Source organism: Bos grunniens, chromosome 17 (assembly GCF_055505025.1).
Source record: "Bos grunniens cultivar Pamir isolate PY7600 chromosome 17, Bosgru_T2T1.0, whole genome shotgun sequence".
In the NCBI taxonomy this organism is placed as follows: Eukaryota; Metazoa; Chordata; class Mammalia; order Artiodactyla; family Bovidae; genus Bos; species Bos grunniens.
In genome coordinates this window covers 37,182,997-37,204,521 of record NC_141181.1, presented here as the reverse complement: position 1 = coordinate 37,204,521, position 21,525 = coordinate 37,182,997, and the positions used below count along the sequence as shown (strand labels likewise).

Below are 21,525 nucleotides of genomic sequence, written 5' to 3'. Positions count from 1 at the left end.
TAAATAAACAAAACTATATCTGCAGTCCATGGGAAGGGGATTCAAAGTGTATTCACAGGACTTCTGCACCTGAGAATAGCAGTAAGTGGATATAAAGGTGAAGAGTAAGTATGCTTTAAAAAAGTCTATATTATTTTAATCTTTTGCAATCAGAAGGTATTCATGTATTGAGTAGGTAAATAAATACTAAATATTATTTATATTAAGTAATCAGAAAATACTACAAATTGTTACTGATTCCCTTTGACTTAAAATGCAATGATAAATTTAACTTTACACAGTTTAATGGAATTGAGACCCACTTTTGAGAAAACAGACAATACACTAACAGGGTATGAAAACTGACTCATATCTGAATTTTTGAAAGTCTTCTTTGCTTATAAACAAATTAAAATGTATTTTACTATGGTAAGATTATCTTGATCTTTCAATACATCAGAAATCCACATAAGACATTGAAAATACATTTAAGAGATATAATTACCAATATTTCTTAATATATTAAATTGAAAAAATAATTAGACAACATTTGTAGTGGTAAACAATAGAATATATTTTTCTAGTTTTAAGCAGGACAAAGATTTAGTAAAGATATTAGGAAGGTCATAGAATAACCAAGATATCAGCATGTCAGCTTAGGGAATGAGAGGGCAGGAAAGATGCACAGGCCACATACTGAAAGTGGCTACCTGGAGACCCCAGTGAAGCTGAATGCTGACCAACTCCTGACCTTTTGTTACTCATGTCCTTGAAAGTGGGATCCTGCTGCCACAGCGCTCAGTAGGAAGGATGGGTAGGGAGGGTAGATTCTGGGAAGCACCTGCATTTGCCTATTCTTTCTTATAAAAAGAAATCTGGTTCAGCATTCTCTTTATTATAATCTGACTCACATATCTGCCCCCTCAAGAAGGCAGATTAAGTAAGAATTTTGGTTTCCACTTTGGGGCTGACAAAAATCAAAACATTTCCAAAATATTTAAAGGGGTTCAGTAACCAAAAATCACAACAGATGTCCATCAGAGACAGTACTAAAAATATGTATATTTATATGGTGAAGTCTTTATATTAGTGGATTTTAATTAAGCAGAAATAAATATAAAGACTATCACAAATGATAGTTTATAACTGTTTAATATCATATTTTGGTTTTATTAGTAAACGCATTTAAATGAATTTTGATAATTTGGCAGATGATGTCATAGCACTCTATGAAAATTCCAGGAGCATATCAGGTAGTTGAATAAATATCCCTTTTTTCAAAGGCATCTTTGGATATTCCTCAGAGCTTTACTTGAAAAGCTGGTAGTTTTGTGTACACTATAGATTATGAATGTTTGTTCAACTTAATTAAATATGACTTGATATGAAATCGAAACTTTGTAAATACTGGAATTTTTTAAGTTCTCAATATTTTTATACTGTGTGAAATATGCCCAAAATAATTTCATCTAATAAATGCAATTTATTGATGCCAGAATCATCTAATATTTACATTATTTGAGAGCTCTAAGTTACCTGTAATCATTTTTTCTCTGGAAATTTCTAGATTCTATAATAGTCAAGAATAAGAAAGTAAGCAAAGTAATTTATAAGGTCCATGCACAAGAATGTGTCTACTTTTGCATGTTGTCCACATATTATAACTCCATGAATATCACTCATACCATACTTCCCTTATTCTTTTTTTTTAATTTAAATTTATTTATTTTAATTAATAAATAGAGGCTAATTACTTTACAATATTGTATTGGTTTTGCCATACATCAACATGAATCTTCCACGGGTGTACATGTGTTCCCAATCTTGAACCCCTCTCCCACCTCCCTCCCCATACCATCCCTCTGGGTCATCCCAGTGCACCAGCCCCAAGCTTCCTGTATCCTGCATTGAACCTGGACTGGCGATTCATTTCTTATTTGATGTTATACATGTTTCAATGCCATTCTCCCAAATCATCCCCTCCCCCATAGAGTCCAAAAGACTGTTCTATACATATGTGTCTCTTTTGCTGTCTCGTATACAGGGTTATCGTTACCATCTTTCTAAATTCCATATATATGCATTAGTGTACTGTATTGGTGTTTTTCTTTCTGGTTTACTTCACTCTGTATGATAGGCTCCAGTTTCATCCACCTCATTAGAACTGATTCAAATGTATTCTTTTTAATGGCTGAGTAATACTCCATTATGTATATGTACCACTGCTTTCTTATCCATTCATCTGCTGATGGACATCTAGGTTGTTTCCATGTCCTTATTCTTGAAACAATTCAAATGATCTTATTTGGAGGTATCCAAACCGAAGTACATTGAATATATTAGCTTCTTTAAAATAATTGTATTAAGCTTGATAGTAAGGATGAAGATAGAAAATAAAACAAAAAATGCAGAGAGTGGTTTAAGATTGTGGCATAGAACTTACCTCATTCCACCTACATACCAATTCTACAACTATAGATTGATCAACTCCCTCAGAGAAAGAGCTGTGATCTAGCTAACAGCTTCTCTGCAAGAAGGGATCACATTGATATGGTAGAAGATGCAGAGACACAGACTCTCAATAAACTTTATACCCAGTGCAGCAAGACCCTAGCAGGAGGAAGTCCACAATTACAGATTTCACTCTGAGGAGCTAGGAGTTCAGTCCCACCTCAGGCAACCCTAACCTGAGAACTTGCACTGGAAATATGAATCTCCAAAAGTCAGGCTTTGAAAATCAGTGGGGCTTACATTCAGGATACCCAAAAGCCTGTGAGGAATGGAGAGTCTGCTTTCAAAGGGCTTATGTGTAGACTCATTGACACCAAGACCCACTGTAAAAGGACCAATTTGAAAAATGCCTAGACCCCAAGTGAAGGAGATTTACTAGCTAATCTTAGGAGTCATTTGAGGCTTTCTCTGGGCATAGAAGCACTGATAGGAGCTATTTTTGCTCTCATACTCCACCTTGGAAGAGCCAGGACCGGGCAGCACCAGCTTCTGTGACCCCTCTACCTTGCTAGTGCTAGCTGGCTTACCCTATCCACATACTCTCCCAAAGCCTCACTGAAAGCAGTGATCTCACCTCTCCCATGAGCCTCATGTGGCCCTGCTGCAGGCAGTAGGCTGCTCCAGCTCTACTCCTCCCTGATTTCAAAGTCCTGTTGAAGTTGATGACTTTGCTCCGTCCACAAACCCTCTTATGAACCTGCTGAAGCTGGCAAGCTCACCCCAACTCTGTGGCCCCACATAAGTTGGCAAGCATACATTCATACCATACAGGGGACACTCCTTGAGCACTGGGCTTAAGTGGCCAAGGGGGTCTGTATTTCTTGACCCTATAGGTTTGAAATAATTGGAAAGAAAGTTCTTGGTAAGCTACCACTCCCAGGATACAACACAGACACCCTCAAACTTTTTGTGACAAAGGCTTCTTTATTTGTCCTGGATGATCAGCCTGAACATCAGCTTCAGATTTACAATATGCCTAGAGGCTGCAAAGAGTTCTCAGCAAATGTAGGTTGGGGATGCCATCTTCATGCTCTCTTTTGGCCTTGCTACAGCTCACTGGTACTTCTCAGAAAGGACATTATACACTCATCTGGAACCCTGGTTTTTGCAACTGTATCCAAGGATACATTTTCAAATCACCTGATCTGAGGCTAGCAAGGGTAATGAAGGCAGTTCACAGGAATGTGTATATTTGCATTTTTAAAAGCTCCTGCTTGTGGATCTGGCTTCCAATTAGCCTAAACCTTGGTGTTTACAAATGTCTCTTTATCAGTAACACTGACAAGGTTTGGTATGGTCTCAACAACTGGAAGCTATCAAGAATACAATGGACTGCTTAGGCAATCAGGAAGATTCTAGAATCAAGCAGTACTAAGGCAAGATTGAAAAATGACAATGCCTACCTTTAAGACTATGAGAGAGAGATGTTTCACCTAATACATGGAAAGAAACTCAGAGAACATAGAGAAACAAGAAAAACATAAAGAAACATAGAGAAACAAGAAAATAAGGAAATAAAGGAAAATGTTACAAACAGAAGAATAAGGTAAAACAGTAAGGGGGAAAAAAACCTAAAAATATAGATTTAATTTACCTGATAAAGAGTTAAAGCAATTGTCTCTGAACATGCATAACAGTGGGTGAACACAGTGAGAAGTTCAACAGAGACATAAAAAAATATAGGGAAGTATAAAAAAGAAGTCACAGAGCTGAAGACTATAAGAACTGAACTAAAAATACACTAGAAAAGTTCAAAAGCAGTCTTGATGAAGCAAAGAATTAATCAGCGACCTAAAAACCAGAACAGTGGAACTCACCCAAAGAGAGCAACTAAAAAAAAAAAAATAATACTAATAATAACTAAAAAAATAAAAATAGCTTAAGAGATCTATGGATTAGAGGATATCATTCAGATTAGATGGGTCCCAGAAGAATACATTTCAAGAAATAGTGGCTGAAATCTTCTTTAACCTGGAGAAGAAAACACATTCAGATCCAGGCAGCACAAAAAAGTTCTAAAAAAGATGAACTCAAAAAGATCCACACCAAGCACATTGTAATTGAAATGTTAAAAGATAAAGAAAGGAGAGAGTTTTAAAAGTAGCAAAAAAAAAAAAAAAAAAAAAAGCAAAAGGAACAAACAAAAAGAAACAAAAAACTACCTTTTACATACAAGTAAATTCCAAAGTAAATCCCCTTAAACCTATCAGCTAGTTTCTTAACAGAAACTTTGCAGGCCAGAAGGAAGTAGAATGATTTATTCAAAGTGCTGAAAGTACAAAAAACAAACAAAAATATCTAACCAAGAATACTCTCTTTAGCAAAGTTAGGTTATGAGATTCATTTCTGGTCTAAAGTTACACACAGACTGAAAGTGAAAGAATAGAAAAAAACATCCTGTGCAAATGAAAACAAAAGGAAAGCTGGTATAGCTATACTCATATCAAACAAAACAGACTTTAAAACAAAAACTATAAAAGACAAAGAAAAATAATGCATTATGATAAAGGGGTCAAGCTGATAGGAATGACATAAATATATAATCCAACTTGTAAATACACAGTCACTCAACAAATAAGCACCTACATATATAAAGCAAATATTAAAAGACCTAAAGGGAGAAATTGACAGCACCAAAATAGTAGTAGGGAGCTTTAATACCTCATTAACATCAATGGGCAAACTATCCAGACAAATCAATTTTAAAAATTGGACTTAAAAATATACCAGTTGACCTTTAAAAAAAAAAAAAAATATATATATATATATATATATGAAACAATCAATTCAAAATCAGCAGAATACATATTTTTAAGTGCACGTGGAATTTCCTCTAGGTTAGATCACATATTAAGCCAGAAAAAAAGGCCTCAATAAATTGAAATAGACTGAAATCAATTTGGCATTTTTTTTCTGACCACAGTACTATAAAACTAGAAATCAATTACAAGAAGAAAGCTAAAAAAGTTAGCAATGTAACATTAAACAACATAATACTGAGAGAAATCAAAGAGAAATCAAGAGTTCCCAGAGATAAATTAAAGTAGAAAAACAGTGCTCCAAAATTTATGAAATGTAGGAAAATCAGTTCTAAGAGAGAAATTCATAGTAATTTAGGCTTTCCTCAAGAAATAAGAACAATTGGAAATCAACAATCCATTCTTAAAAGTAAAGGAATTGAGAAAAACATGAAAAACAAATCCAAAGTTATTAGAAAGAAAAAAATAATAAATACCAGAGCAGAAATAAATAACATAGACACTACAAATAAAACAATAGAAATTAAAATAAAGACTGTTTTTTTTTTTTTGCAGGGGGATGGGGCAGATAAAATCCACATTTTCACCTAAGGAAAAATAAAGAAAAACATCTCAAATAAATAAAATAAGAAATGAAAAAAAAAGTCACAATTCATATAGAAATACAAAAGATCCTAAATAGCCAGACTAGACTTGAGAAAGAAGAATGGAGCTGGAGGAATCAACTTTCCTTACTCCAGGTTATATTACAAAGCTACAGTCATCAAGACTGTATAATACTGGCACAAAAACAGAAATATTGACCAATGGAACAAGACAGAAAGCTCAGAAATAAACCCATGCACCTGTGGGTACCTTAATTTTGACAAAGGAGGCAAGAATATACAGTGGGGCAAAGACAACATCTTCAGTAAGTGGCGCTGGGAAAACTGGACAGCTACATGTAAAAGAACGAAATTAGAACACTTCCTAACACCATACGCAAAGGTACTCTCAAAATGGGTTAAAGACCTAAATGTAAGACCAGAAACTATAAAACTCTTAGAGGAAAACTTAGGGAGAAAACTTGATGACATGATCAAAGTAAGATCCTCTATGTCCCACCTCCTAGAGTAATGGAAATAAAAACAAAAATAAACAAGTAGTATCTGCTTAAACTTAAAAACTTTTACACAGCAAAGGAAACTATTAGCAAGGTGAAAAGACAACCCTCAGAATGAGAGAAAATGATAGTAAATGAAACAGTTGACAAAGGATTAATTTCCAAGATATACAGTTTAAACAATTCAATACCAGAAAAAAAAAAAAAAAAACCTAATCAAAAAGTGGGAAAAAGACATAAACATATATTTCTCCAAGGAAGACATACAGATGACTAACAAACACATGAAACGATGCTCAATATCACTCATTGTTAGAGAAATGCAAATCAAAACTGCAATGAGGCATCACCTCACAGCAGTCAGAATGGCCGTCATCAAAACATCTACAAACAATAAATGCTGGAGAGGGTGTGGAGAAAAGGGAACCCACTTGCACTGTTTGTGGGAATGAAAATTGATACAGCCACTATAGAAAATAGAATGAAGTTGCCTTAAAAAACTAGGAATAAAACCACCATATGAACCAGCAATCCCATTCCTAGGCATATAACCCTGAGGAAGCCAAAACTGAAAAAGACACTTTTACCCCAATATTAATTGCAGCTCTATTTACGATAGCTAGAATATGTAAGCAACCTAAATGTCCATTGACAGATGAATGGATAAATAAGTAGTGGTATGCATATACAATGAAATATTACTCAGCCATAAAAAGGAACACACTTGAATCAGTTCTAATGAGGTGGAAGAACATAGAGCCTATTATACAGACTGAAGTATATCAGAAAGAGAAAGATAAATATTGTATACTAAGGCATATATACAGAATCTATAAAAATGGTACCAAAGAATTTATTTGTAGGGCACAATGGAAAACAAACATAGAGAACAGACTTACAGACATGGGGAGAGCAGAGGAGAGGCTGAGATGTATGGAGTAACATGGAAACTTACATTCATTTCAGTTCAGTTACTCAGTCATGTGTCACTCTTGGTGATCCGATGGACTGCTGCACCCTAGGCTTCCCTGTACATCGCCAACTCCTGGAGCTTTCTCAGACTCATGTCCATCAAGTCAGTGATGCCATCAAAGCATCTCATTCTCTGCTGCCCCCTTTTCCTTCTACCTTTAATCTTTCCCAGAATCAGGGTATTTTCTAATGAGTCAGTTTTTCGCATCAGGTGGCCAAAGTATTGGAGTTTCAGCTTCAGCATCAGTCCTTCCAGTGAATATTCAGGACTGATTTCCTTTAGAATTGACTGGTTTGATCTTCTTGTAGTCCAAGGAACTCTCAAGTCTTCTCCAACATCACAGTTCAAAAGCATCAATTCTTCAGCGCTCATTGTTCTTTATAGTCCAACTCTCACATCCATATATGACTACTGGAAAAAACATACCTTTAACTAGATGGACCTTTGTTGGCAAAGTTATGTCTCTGCTATTTAATATGCTGTCTAGGTTGGTCACAGCTTTTCTTCCAAGGAGCAAGCATCTTTTAATTTCATGGCTGCAGTCACCATCTGCAGTGATTTTGAAGCCCAAGAAAATAGTCTGTCACTGTTTCCGTTGTTTCCCCATTTATTTGCCATGAAGTGATGGGACTGGATGCCAAGAAATTAGTTTTGTGAATGTTGAGTTTTAAGCCAGCTTTTTCACTCTCCTCTTTCACTTTCATCAAGAGTCTTTAAGTACCTCTTAACTTTCTACCATAAGGGTGGTGTCTTCTGGGTATCTGAGGTTATTGATATTTCTCCTAGCAATCTTGATTTCAGCTTGTGCTTCATCCAGCTTGGCATTTCATGTGATGTACTCTGTATGAAAGTTAAATAAGCAGGGTGACAGTGTACAGCCTTGACATATTCCTTTCCAAATTTGGAACCAGTCTGTCATTGCATGTCTGTTACTAACTGTTGTTTCTTGACCTGCATACAGATTTCTCAAGAGGCAGTTAAGGTAGCCTGGTATTCACATCTCTGAAAGAATTTTCCACAGTTTTTTGTGATCCACACAGTCAAAGGCTTTGGCATACTCAATAAAGCAGAAGTAAATTTTTTTTTTTTTTTTTGGAATTCTCTTGCTTTTTCTATGACTGAATGGATGTTGGCAATTTGATATCTGGTTCCTCTGCCTTTTCTAAATCCAACCTGAACATCTGGAAGTTCACAGTTCACATACTGTTGAAGCCTAGCTTGCACAATTGTGAGCATTACTTTGCTAGTGTGAGATGAGTGCACTTTTGTGGTAGTTTGAACATTTTTTGGCATTGCCCTTTTTTGGGATTGTAATGAAATCTGACCTTTTCCAGTCCTGTGGCCACTGCTGAGTTTTCCAAATTTGCTGGCATATTGGGTGCAGCACTTTCACAGCATCACCTTTCAGGATTTGAAATAGCTCAACTTTTTCAGGTGACAGGTGAATTCTGTCACCTCCTCTAGCTTTGTTTGTAGTGAGCTTCGTATGGCCCATTTAACTTCACTTTCCAGGATGCCTGGCTGTAGGTGAATGATCACACCATTGTGGATATCTGGGTCATTAAGATCTTTTTTTATAGTTCTTCTGTTTATTCTTGCCACCTCTTCTTAATGTCTTTTGCTTCTGTTAGGTCCATACAATTTCTGTCCTTTATTGTGCCCATCTTTGCATGAAATATTCCCTTGGTATCACTAATTTTCTTGAAGAGATCTCTAGTCTTTCCCATTCTATTGTTTTCCTCTATTTCTTTGCATTGATCACTGGGGAATGCTTTCTTATCGCTCCTTGCTGTTCTCTGGAACTCTGCATTCAAATGGCTATACTTTTCCTTTTCTCCTTTGCCTTTCACTTCTCTTTTTTTCTCAGCTATTTGTAAGACCTCCTCAGACAACCGTTTTGCCTTTTTGCATTTCTCTTTCTTGGGCATGGTCTGGATCACTGTGTCCTGTACAATGTCAGGAACCTCCATCCATAGTTCTTCAGGCACTGTATCAGTTCTAATCCCTTGAATCTGTTTGTCACTTCCACTGTATAATCATAAGGTCTTTGATCTAGGTCATAGCTGAATTACCATATGTAAAATAGATTGCCAACTGGAATTTGCTGTATATTGCAGGAAACTCAGACAGGGGCTCTGTATCAATCTAGCATGGTGGGAAGGGAAGTGAGACAGGAGGAGTTTCGAGAGGGAGAAGATATATGTATACCTATGGCTGATTCATGTTGAGGTTTGATAGAAAAGAACAAAATTATGTAAAACAATTATCCTTCAATTAATAAATAAATAAATTTAAAAATGAAGAGATTGTTACAACTGATATGAGAGAAACGCATAGGATCATAAAATACTACTATATATAATTGTCCGACTCTGTGTGACCCCATAGACGGCAGCCCACTAGGCTCTCCTGTCCCTGGAATTCTCCAGTCAAGAACACTGGAGTGGGTTGCCATTTCCTTCTCCAATGCATGAAAGTGAAAAGTGAAAGTGAAGTCCCTCAGTTGTATCAGACTCTTAGCGACCCCATGGACCGCAGCCTACCAGGCTCCTCCGTCCATGGGATTTTCCAGGCAAGAGTACTGGAGTGGGGTGCCATTGCCTTCTCCGACTATATATAATTATACACTAACAAATTGACAACCTAAAAGAAATGAATAAATTCTTTGAAAAAAACAGAACAAATTATTATAAAATTTCTTTGGAATCATAAAGACCTTGAATAGTGTAATCACTCTTTTTTTTTAATTTAATTTAATTTTATTTTTTAACTTTACAATATTGTATTGGTTTTGCCATATGTCAAAATGAATTGCAAAACAAAGCTGGAGGCATCATGCTTCCTGATTACAAACAATACTACAAACCTATAGTAATAAAAAGAATATGGTCTTCCATGGAAACAGATACATATATCAATGGAAAAGAATAAAGAACCCAGAAATAAACTCACAGATAATAACATTAATAATAAAGGAGCCAAGAATATGCAATGGGGAAGAACAGTCCCTTAAATAAATTGTGTTGGGAAGATTGGACAGCCATACGCAAAAGATTGAAATTGGACCACTATCTTAAACCATACATAAAAATAAATACAAAATGGATTAAAGACTTGTATGTGATACCTGAAACCATAAAATCTTCTAGAAGGAAACATAGGTGCTAAGCTCCTTGTGTTTGAGCAAACTCCTGGAGATAGTGAAGGAAAGGGATGCCTGGCATGCTGCAGTCCATGGGGTCACAGACACAACTGAGTAACTGAACAACAACAGCAAAGCTCCTTGATATCACACTTCTTGTGGACTTTTGGGCTCTTAGCCAAAAAAACAATGGCAACCAAAGCAAAAACAAGCAAGTAGAGTGCATTAAATAAAATGCTTCTGGACAGCAAAGGATAAAAAAAAAAAAAAAAAAAACCTACTGAATGGGAGAAAATATTTGCTTGGTAAGGAGTTAATATCCAAAACATATCAATACCTCAAATACCTCAATAGCAAAACAGCCAACAATCCAATCAAAAACATAGGTAGAGACTCCAAATAGATATTTTTCCTAAGAAGAAATTCAGATTGAAAACAGCCACATAAAAAGATGTTCAACATCACTATTAGAGAAATGCAAATCAAAACCACAGTAAGATATCACCTCACACCTGTTAGAATGACAGTTATCAAAACTACAAGTGCTAGAGAGGATGTGGAGAAAAGGGAAACCTTGTACACTGTTGGTAGAAATGTCAGTTGGTACAGCCATAATGGAAAACAGTATGGAGATTACTAATAAAATTAAAAATAAAGCTACCATATAATCCAGGTGTTCCACTTCTGTGTACTTAGCCTAAGAAAATGAACACACTAATTCAAAAAGATACATGTGTTTCTATGTTTAATACAGCATTATTTACAACAATTAATATATGGAAGCAAATTACTGCCTATCCATGGATGAATGGATAACGATGTGATGCACATATATTTCTGTGTGTTTGTGCTCAGTTGCTCAGTTCTGTTCAGTTATTTGTGACTTGATAGACTGTAGCCCTACAGGCTCCTCTCTCCATGGGATCTTTTAGGCAAGAATACTTGAGTGAGTTGTCATTTCCTCCACTAGGCAATCGTCCCGACCCAGGGATTGAATGCATATCTCCTGTGTCTCCTGCATTGCAGGCAGATTTTTTACCTGCTGAGTGCTTCCCTCCAATGGCTTAGCAGTTTAAAAATACACCTGAGAAGCAGGGGACACGAGTTCAATCCCTGAGTCAGTACAATACACTGGAGGAGAGTATGGCAACCGACTCCAATATTCTTGCCAGAAAATACCATGGTCAGAGGAGCCTGGTGGGCTGTGGTCCATGGGGTCACAAAGAGTTGGATGCAACTGAGGAGAGCTCTTTTTCTCTCTCTCTTCCTCGCACACACACACACACACAAATATACACACAGCAAATACTACTCAGTCAAATAAAAAGAAGTAAATGTCATTTTCTATAGCAGACCAAAGGGTATTATGCTAAATGAAATAAATCAGACAATTTCACTTATATATGGCATATAAAAACAAAGCAAACATACAGCACAGAACTTGTATATACAGAGGACAGATGGGCAGTTACCAGATTGGAAAGGATAAAAGAGTTGGGGAAATGAATGAAGGGGGTCAATTATATGATGATGGATGGTAACTAGACTTATTATGGTAATCGCTTTATAATGTGTTCAAAGATTGATTGCTTTATGGTTTATGTCTGAAACAAATAAAATATTATATACCATTTTACCTCAGTTAAAAAAAAAAAAAGCAAACCCAATAACCCATAACACAAACCTGAGATGATTTTGTCTAAGGCCATGCCTCTTAAAAATTTTTGAATGGTCCTGAGATTATGGCACAAAATGTCTTAGCATCTTTGCGAATTAAACATTATTCTCCATATAACATGAGGAAATTTCCCAGATATAAGCAAAGTTAGAAAAATTTTATCAAAATAAAAAATTATAAAATTGGAGGCATTTCTCTTTTGAAACTTTCAAAGACATTAAACAAGAATATTAGTAAAATGTAACAAATATGAGTGAATATTTTGCACCTATGATTTAGGGATTCTTTATGAAGTAGCAAAGAATAAGTGGATAGGTGATGGCTCTCTTAAGCGAGAGTAAAAAAGTAACTAAAATTTATACACAAATACATCACTAAGGAAAAGGATTGGCTCAACTTATTTCTGCGGACATCCCATAACATACAATTTTCACTTCTTTCCATCATCTAAGATGATGGTCACTTCTTCATGCTCATTTTCAACAGACAACATAGAAGGAAGAAATTAATTTCCTGTGGTTGTTTTGGTTTGTCTGACAACTGGGGCTGTACCCTATTGAATTTAGATTCTGAATCTCTAGGTATAAACAGTGATGAAATATATTCCTTCATTCCAGGAAATAAGCCATTTATTTATTTTATTAATATGTGTTGTTCTAATACATTATGAAGTATTTGAAGCTAAAACTGCCTTTACCCACTTAACACTTCGTAAGCTACATGCTGTTGCAACTCTAATAGCTAGTATATAAAGACTGAAAGAAAAGTGCAAGTGTAGTCGCTCAGTCATGTCCGACTCTTTGCGACCCCATGGACTGTAGCTCGCCAGGCTCCTTCATCCATGGGATTTTCCAGGCAAGAGTACTGGAGTGGGTTACCATTTGATTAGTTGTCGGTAATTACAGAAATTCTTAGACCCAGAACTTTATGATTTAAGTTGAGGCAATTTCACCAACACAGTGGTATATACTGTGCTTACCATGCTTAAACAAGTGATTTGGATACAATTAAATATTCCATAAATGCCTTCCAGACAGTAGAATGGATATGGCAGTGTAATAATTCTATTCAATTGTAATATCTGATTTCATTAAGCTCCTCAGACTTCACAAGGTCTAGACTATATCACACGAGATACACAAATTATACACAACCTCTGTTGATGTACTCACATTGATGTCCTCTAAATCTAAGTTGTTCAGAATAATATTGTTCCTCTTCCAAATGATGGGGGGTCTCAGTGCTCCCTGAATGGCGCAGCTCAGAACGGTACTCTGCCCCACCGTTGCTGCTGTGACGCTTAGTTTCTGATCTTCAGGCAGACTCAACTGGATAACCTCTGAAAAGATAAAGTGTCAGGTATGTTGAGGAGCATGTAGTTTTGTAAAGTTAATTAGTGTAAAGTTTCTGAATACAACTAATTAAAGCTTTTAAATTGTATAAAATGGAGAAAAGCTTGTGATGAAATGAGAAAAAGAGTAAATTGTTTCCAATAAAAGGTCAGAATGACATTTCAGTTTCATTGATTGACAGGCATCCTCATGAGGCACAGAACTATTAAACATGAAATGAATATCAGGAGTAGAGTTATAATAAGCCTGGCAGATTGCACCCAGAAGAGAGATAAATTATTTAACTGCCAAATCGACATGTAGTGTGTCACCGGCATTGAAATAAAAATGATGTTGTTTATTCACTGATAGATTTATATTGTGGGTGAGGTGAGATCATTGCTGGCTGGCTTCAGAGAACACTAGCATAGCTGAATGGATAAAATGCATCATTATGCTGGGAAACATAAATTGACTCTAAAGGAGTAAGATTTATTTGGGAAGTTGAAGGAGGGAAAACTGAAGTTCACCAACCAAACAACAATTTCCTAAAATTCTGTCAGCTGCCTCTATCACACAGTGTGAGTACAGTAAAGCCATTTCCTTATTCATCAAATTTACATATATTTTAAATAACCATAGAACATATTTCTAATTATAATGCTATAGCAGGATATATAATTTGAATCTGGATCTGCTTTCCTGTCCTGATTCCAGACAATTCTTACCAATGTTGGGAATGAATTGTGTCATTCCCAGCATCACCTATTATCAGGAGAAATGCCTGGGATAATCCCACCTGTCTTTATCCATATAACAATTGCCCTTTAGTTTTCAAATGACATTCACCGGCACACTATCATTTCTATGCTATGATGGAGTCATGGATTTTGATTTTGCTCAGTCTCTTTCAGGAAAGAAAGAGCAAAATCACTATTCTCACTGAAATTTCTGTGGAAGTGGAGAGACTATAATTGTCTTTTTTTTCCTTTGTTGCTGTTGATGATATTTTTTTATGATGGGGGAGTTGACTGTCAAAAGTGGTGGCTTTTAATTTGCAATCAATATTATCAGGTACAGTCAGTGCTGTCTCTTCCCTTCCTTTTCACCACTTGAACTTTTTCTTTCTCTCTGAATCCTGTCTACCTCTTAAGGAGGAAGGTAAATGGTAATCAAATGACTTTTATAGAAAGAGCCTGACTGCCAATGCAGGAGACACAAGAGATGTGGGTTTTATCTCTGGGTCAGGAAGATTCCCTGGAGGAGGAAATGGCAACCCATTCCAGTACCTTGCCTGGAGAATCCCATGGACAGAGAAGCCTTGAGGGCTACAGTCCATGGGGTCACAGAGAGTCAGACAGGACAGAAGTGACTTAGCACACAGAGCGTATTCAACAAACAGTTCTTTGAATGTTTGGTACTATTAAAAATTGTAACATCAAAAATAGCACATATCTTTGTCTCAGAAGGCCAGTATTTAACATATTGTCCCCTACATGCACTTGTTAAGTGCTGTTATATAAGATCTTGTCTTTAAACCTGAAAGTCATAGTTATTTAAGCCCTCATTATTTTGTGTTGTAAAAGAATGGGGTAGGCAATCTTTTGAAATTGAAAAACCCTATCAGAAGAGACTCAATCGAATTTATTCTTTTGTTCATTACATCACTGAATGAAATGAAAGCAATGAGGAACAAGTGTCTTGGCCAGTCATTTGTACTGACAATTTAATGTTCCTTAATGACATTTATCCATATTCACATTTTATTTCAATGTTCACTGAGTAATAAGACCACAGGGAATATGTTCAATTATCTTTTCTCTAATATTCACTCTGTTGTACTTCTCTATAGATATATAATTATATAAAATCTCTAAAAGAAAATATATTTCACTAATTAGACACATGACATTTTCGATATTCGCAGATAGGATATCTTTATGTCTTTTTATTTATATTCCAAACTTAAAGGGAAGACAGAAAACTATAAAAGTAATAACATAATGTAGGGTACCACATAAGAATTATTAATAATTTTCATTAGCATTCCTGAATTTCAGTTTCTTGTTTCTCATAAAATCATGTACAAGATAATGAGACATCTGATTCTGAAAACAGCATGTTAACATTGGCTATTCTGACATTTAATAATAGAGTTGGTACTGAGTCACCTTGAAATACCTTCACTAAAGTTTTGCATCTGGTATTAGGTCTTAGGCCAGTCAAATAGTTGTGCTTTTTGTAGTTATATATTACAATGCTAATTAGATAACATGAATATTTTAAAATAAATGCTGAATTTGGCATAACATTATGTAGGACATTCTTTTAAAATGTAATTTTTTGAGAGCTTGCCTAATTAGAATTAAGAATTACTATTCACCCAGGGAATATTAACATGCACAGCAAAAGCTTTTATGTTAATTTGGAGATTATGTTTTTAAATGATTTTTAAAATTATTTCAGTAATATGTGCTATTAACTAATATGTATATTAAAAAAACTTTAGACCTTTTTCCCTACAGGTTTCATGCTACACATTTCACCTTTTCCTTAATAATTATATAGAGCTACATGCACAAATATAATTATGTTTACAAGTTATTCTTCAAAATCAAGTAGTGCTTTCCTTAAGAAAATTCAGCTGTAAGATTTATTTTATTTACAAAATTTACATGTTCATCATTAATCATCTTTCTCTTAGTTATTACCAGACTAAGATTTAGTCTCAAAAAATCACAAATGTTAAATATTGTTATTCTTATATTCTAAGGTCTTTCAACATGCTTTCATGGTAAGTAAAAGGTTTATAAAATATGTCACATTCATATATTTCATAGAGAAATAATGCTTATACCTAGAAATACATTCACAACCTGAAACAATAGTTACAAAACTAATTATGTGAGTCAGTTTAAAGAGGTGAGATTGATTGTATCTGAGTGTTTGTGTGTATGTTACTGATCACAGTTGTTAGTTTAGAAATAAGAATTTCAAAGAAAAAATGTTGAAAATTTAATTCTATATCAGTTACAATTAATATACAACTTTGTAGATATACATCAATGATAACATTTTTTTTGCATTCTGTCCACAAATATCTTCTGCTAGTTATGTACAGGCGAGCAACTGCTCTGTGCTGTGCAGCATCTTTCATTTTAGTGCTCTATCTCTTTAGCTCCAATGATGCACATTGGAAGGTCTTGTTTAAAATCAGGCATCACATGACAACAAGTCATTTAGTGTCCTGACCAAAGGTAAAAGTACATAGGTTAGATATAATAGATATTACTGAGCTTTTTGAATCACGTCAGTACTTTTTCTTGACCTATGAGCTTGGCCCCTTATTGGAAGCTGTCTGAAGCATTCAAAGAAGAAACCAGAGTCTAGTTGTGGTGTTTCCTTTGATCGCATATTATGAAGACTATTGATGCCATTTCCAGATCAGCTTCTTTTGTTTTCTTACTTGGAAAGGCTAAGAGGCAATAAAATAGTTTTTCTGTGTATCTCTTTTTATACTTTCACAATTTGACTTAGAGGAGTATAGACTGTTTGTTTTTGAAGGAATGAAAAGTTGAATTCTCCTCTAGCAGAACCTGAAGTTGGACAGACAAGAGTAGTTGAATACAACTTTAACCACTTTATTCCAATAACAACTAGTCGATAGGAATAGCAATAAGAACTATGGTAAAAATATTATGTAAATTTCAAGTAGTACAGAAATGGAAGGAAATATTTTGAATATTTGTGAAACACCAGTTTATAAAAGAAGATCATTTTAGTAACTGAAAATTGATTCTGTGTATCATAATTTATCATAAACAGAATTCTGTTCTTCTTAACACCTACATCTTTTCAAGTTCCTAAGGATATACTTATGTTGAATATCTTAATTGATTTAAATATTAGTCTCATAATTTGTTGAGCTGATCATGCTTATAATTTCTACTGTAGGAATGATACCTAGAAGATATTTTATCAGTGATATTTTCAAATAACATGTATTTTCCCTTCTCTCTTCCACTAATAGGAATTATTAATTAAAAGCAGATAATAATGTAAAAAAAAAAAACAATAAAAGACATTTAAGAAGTATAGAAGGAATGAATTAATTATTTTCGTAGTAAGAAAACCATAGTCAATGACAAGCTATTTAACTGGGAAATTATTGTGGCATTGTCTATTAAGAAATAAGTGATTTCCAAATAAATGTTAAGTCTGATCTAAGTTAGACATGTCAATATATGCATTAACTTATTATGAAAAAATGTTGAGTTTATGCTAAGTGATTATCTATAAGCTATTATATACTTATATCACAATCTGTATTATTAAAAACAAAACAAAATGAATTTAAGAAAAGAATTAGAAACTTCTTCAATAGCAATGTATTAGACAATTTGGACAAACTCTTCCACTAAAGAAATAAAACAGCAACAAATAAATAACCCTGAATTAAACACTTCTGCTGCTGCTAAGTCGCTTCAGTCGTGTCCAACTCTGTGCGACCCCATAGACAGCAGCCCATCAGGCTCCCCCGTCCCTGGGATTCTCCAGGCAAGAACACTGGAGTGGGTTGCCATTTCCTTCTCCAATGCATGAAAGTGGAAAGTGAAAGTGAAGTCGCTCAGCTGTGTCCGACTCTCAGCGACCCCATGGACTGCAGTCTAGCAGGCTCCTCTGTCCATGGGATTCTCCAGGCAAGAGTACTGGAGTGGGGTGCCATTGCCTTCTCCGTGAATTAAACACACATAATACATTTTAAAGAATATATGTGAGAGATAACTTTTTTTCTCATTCTTAACTAGGAAAGAAATAAGACATTGAGAAATTTCCCAGCCTATGTCCTGAATGGTGTCACATTGCTTTGGGAATTTTTCTACCATAAGAAGGTGACAGAGCAGCCTAAATGCCCTATGTGGCTTCTCATAGCGAGAGGCATGGAATAGATGGGATAGGTAACATCTGCCTCTGTGACAAGAGTTTAAGTGTCTCACTCTACAGTGAATGTGTGAATTGCAGACTACTTTTGTCTAGGTGTTTCATAAAACAGTCTTCCTCTCCATATTAAGATAACATCATTCTAGTTTATCTATTATTGTAAAAATTTTAAATAAAATATCCAGTAAACCATGAAGGATCATATGGCACACACACAAAAAAGACTACAGCATTATGAGAATAATTATGAAAATGAACAGCAAGATCAAACCAGTCAATCGTAAAGGAAATCAATCCTAAATATTCATTGGAAGGACTGATGCTGAAGCTGAAACTCCAGTACTTCAGCCACCTGAAGTGAAGATCTGACTCATTGGAAAGACCCTGATGTTGGGAAAGAGGAGAAGGGGATGACCGAGGATGAAATGGTTGGATGGCATCACTGACTCAATGGACATGAGTCAGAGCAAACTCTGGAAGATAGTGAAGAACAGGGAAGCCTGGCATGCTGCAGTTAGTGGGGTCACGAAGAGTCAGACATGACTTAGTAACTGAACAACAAGTTATGAGAATAAGGATAAATAAAATAACAACAGTAACAAACACATCAAGTTTGTAAAATTTAGGTTTATGAAAGCAAAATCAGCTTAGAAATTCTAAAAAATAACTTAAATATATAATCTACAAACATTATAAGTTGATTAAAGAGCCAAATATAAATTATATAAGTAGAAAATATTGCATTGGTGACAAAGGAATTGAATTCCAGAGAACTGAATTCCTTTTTTCTGAGAGAATTTTGTAAAGACCAAAATAAATGGAAATCTAAAGGTTCAAAGTCTTGTGAATATGGTGGATGAATCAGAACTTCCAGGGGAGCTGTAACAGTTTTTGCCTGGTCAACAAAAAAATATGCAGTCTTGCATTATCCTGATGGAAGATTATGTTTTCTGTTGACTATATTTTTCATCAAGTGCTGTTTTTAGTTGGTCTAACTGAGAAAAGTACTTGTTGGAACTAATCACTTGATTTTTCAGAAGGAGATTATAATAGAGGACTCCGTTTCAATCCCACCATATACACAGCATCGGTTTATTTGAGTGAAGCTGGCCTTTGGTGTGGTTGTTGGTGGTTAATTTTGCTTGCCCCATGATCACTTCCATTCCACTTTATGGTACAGTATCCACTTTTCATCACCCATTACAGTTTGTTTAAAAGACAGGATGTTTTCATTACTTTTAAGTAGAGAATGACCTGCAGAAATATGGACAAGAAGGCTGTTTTGCTGAACATATTTGGAAACTAAACATCAAAATGATAAACATAAGCAAGCTGGTACATATTATTTTCAGCACGTGATGTGGGTATTTTGAGTATGTTGGCTATTTCCCACATGGTATACTGTTTGTTCTCAATTAATGTCTTTATCTGATCACTATAAACTTCCTCTGACCTACCCAACCATGGAGCATCCTCCAGGGATAAATCTCCAGCATGAAACTTCTGAAGCCACTTTTGACATATCCGATCAGTAACAGCACCTTCTCATACACTGCATAATTTTCCTTTTAGCATTTCAATTGCATTTTTACCTTTCTTGAAATAATAAAGCATAATATGCCGACAATGTTGGATTTATTTCTTTCATCTTCAATATTAAAATGGCTACACAAAAATCTACCAGTTTTGATAAACTTTAAAGTACAGTTACAGACTTTATTTTTTGGGGCTCCAGAATCACTGCAGATGGTGACTGCAGCCATGAAATTAAAAGACGCTTGTTCCTTGGGAGAAAAATTATGACCAAACTAGACAGCATATTAAAAAGCAGAGACATTACATTGCAGCAAATGTCCATCTAGTCAAAGCTATGGTTTTTCTAGTAGTCATGTATGGATGTGAGAGTTGGATTATAAAGAAAGCTGAGCAACGAAGAAATGATGTTTTTGAACTGTGGTGTTGGAGAAGACTCTTAAGAGTCCCCTGGACTGCAAGGAGATCCAGCCAGTCAATTCTAAAGGAAATCAGTCCTGAATATTCATTTAAAGTACTGATACTGAAGCTGAACCTCCAATACTTTGTCCACCTGATGTGAAGAACTGACTCATTAGAAAAGACCCTGATAATGGGAAATATTGAAGGTGGGAGGAGAGGGGACGACAGAAGATGAGATGTTTGGATGGCATCACCGACTCAATGGATATGAGTTTGAGTAAATTCAGGAGTTAGCTATGGACAGGGAGGCTTGGTGTGCTACAGTCCATGGGGTCGCAAAGAGTCAGACACAACTGAGTGACTGAACTGAACTGAATGTACATTGATATGATAATTGTCACAATACAATCAAACAAAATTGCTTTGAATGAAGTTAAAAAGACAAAGTGCTACTAGAGCCAGCTTATGGAAAAACAAAATGAAGTTTTTGGCCAACCCCAGAAAAAAAAACCTGAAATTAAGACTTAAATTGATGTCATTAAGAACAGATTATACCCGTAATAAAAAAATATGTCATAAACTGAGAAAGAGCCTAAAAGAAATATTACAGAATTAAAAGCAGAAAATCAAAATTTGAGATATACACAAAACAGGTTTATGTGAAACCCAGAAGGAAGAAACAAAGGTAATTGGGTAGAAGCAGTATTTGAAGAAATAGTAGCTAAGAGATTTCTCTAAATATCGAGAATCTAATCTGTAGGTTTACGATCATCAAATGTCAAGCAAAGCAAATGTAACACTAGAATAATCCACACATAGACAGTAGTGCAATTGAAGAAAATAAATGACAAATCTAAAAATTAAGTAGATGAAAAAATACAGATTGACTTTGCAGTAAGGAGAGTTAGGTAACTGATATCATGAGTGCAAATAGGAACAAGAGGCTACTAGGATTATATTTTATAAGTGATGAAACAAAGTAAAATCAATCTTAGAATTTTATACACACACATACAAATTAAAATAAATATGCTTTCAAAAAATAGTAAGAAAATACATGTTTAATAACTTGTCTTAAGGTTAATTCTGAAGGCATTTCTTTAGGCAAAGGAAAATGATTTTAGATGGAAGGTTAAAGACACAAAGAGGAAAAGAGAGAAAAGAAGGTGCTTAA

At 35.1% G+C, this 21,525-nt stretch overlaps 1 protein-coding gene across 5 annotated transcripts in view; it reads right to left on the bottom strand.

The window, feature by feature from the left end:
• The window catches only part of FSTL5 (follistatin like 5), a 937,973-nt gene that overhangs the window by 296,041 nt on the left and 620,407 nt on the right, over positions 1 to 21,525 (bottom strand). For all 5 annotated transcript variants that reach the window (XM_086345931.1, XM_086345933.1, XM_086345932.1 and 2 more), the window contains one exon: positions 13,317 to 13,483. In XM_086345931.1, the coding sequence (XP_086202057.1) occupies positions 13,317 to 13,483 (167 nt within the window). The remainder of the gene's footprint in view (positions 1 to 13,316; positions 13,484 to 21,525) is intronic.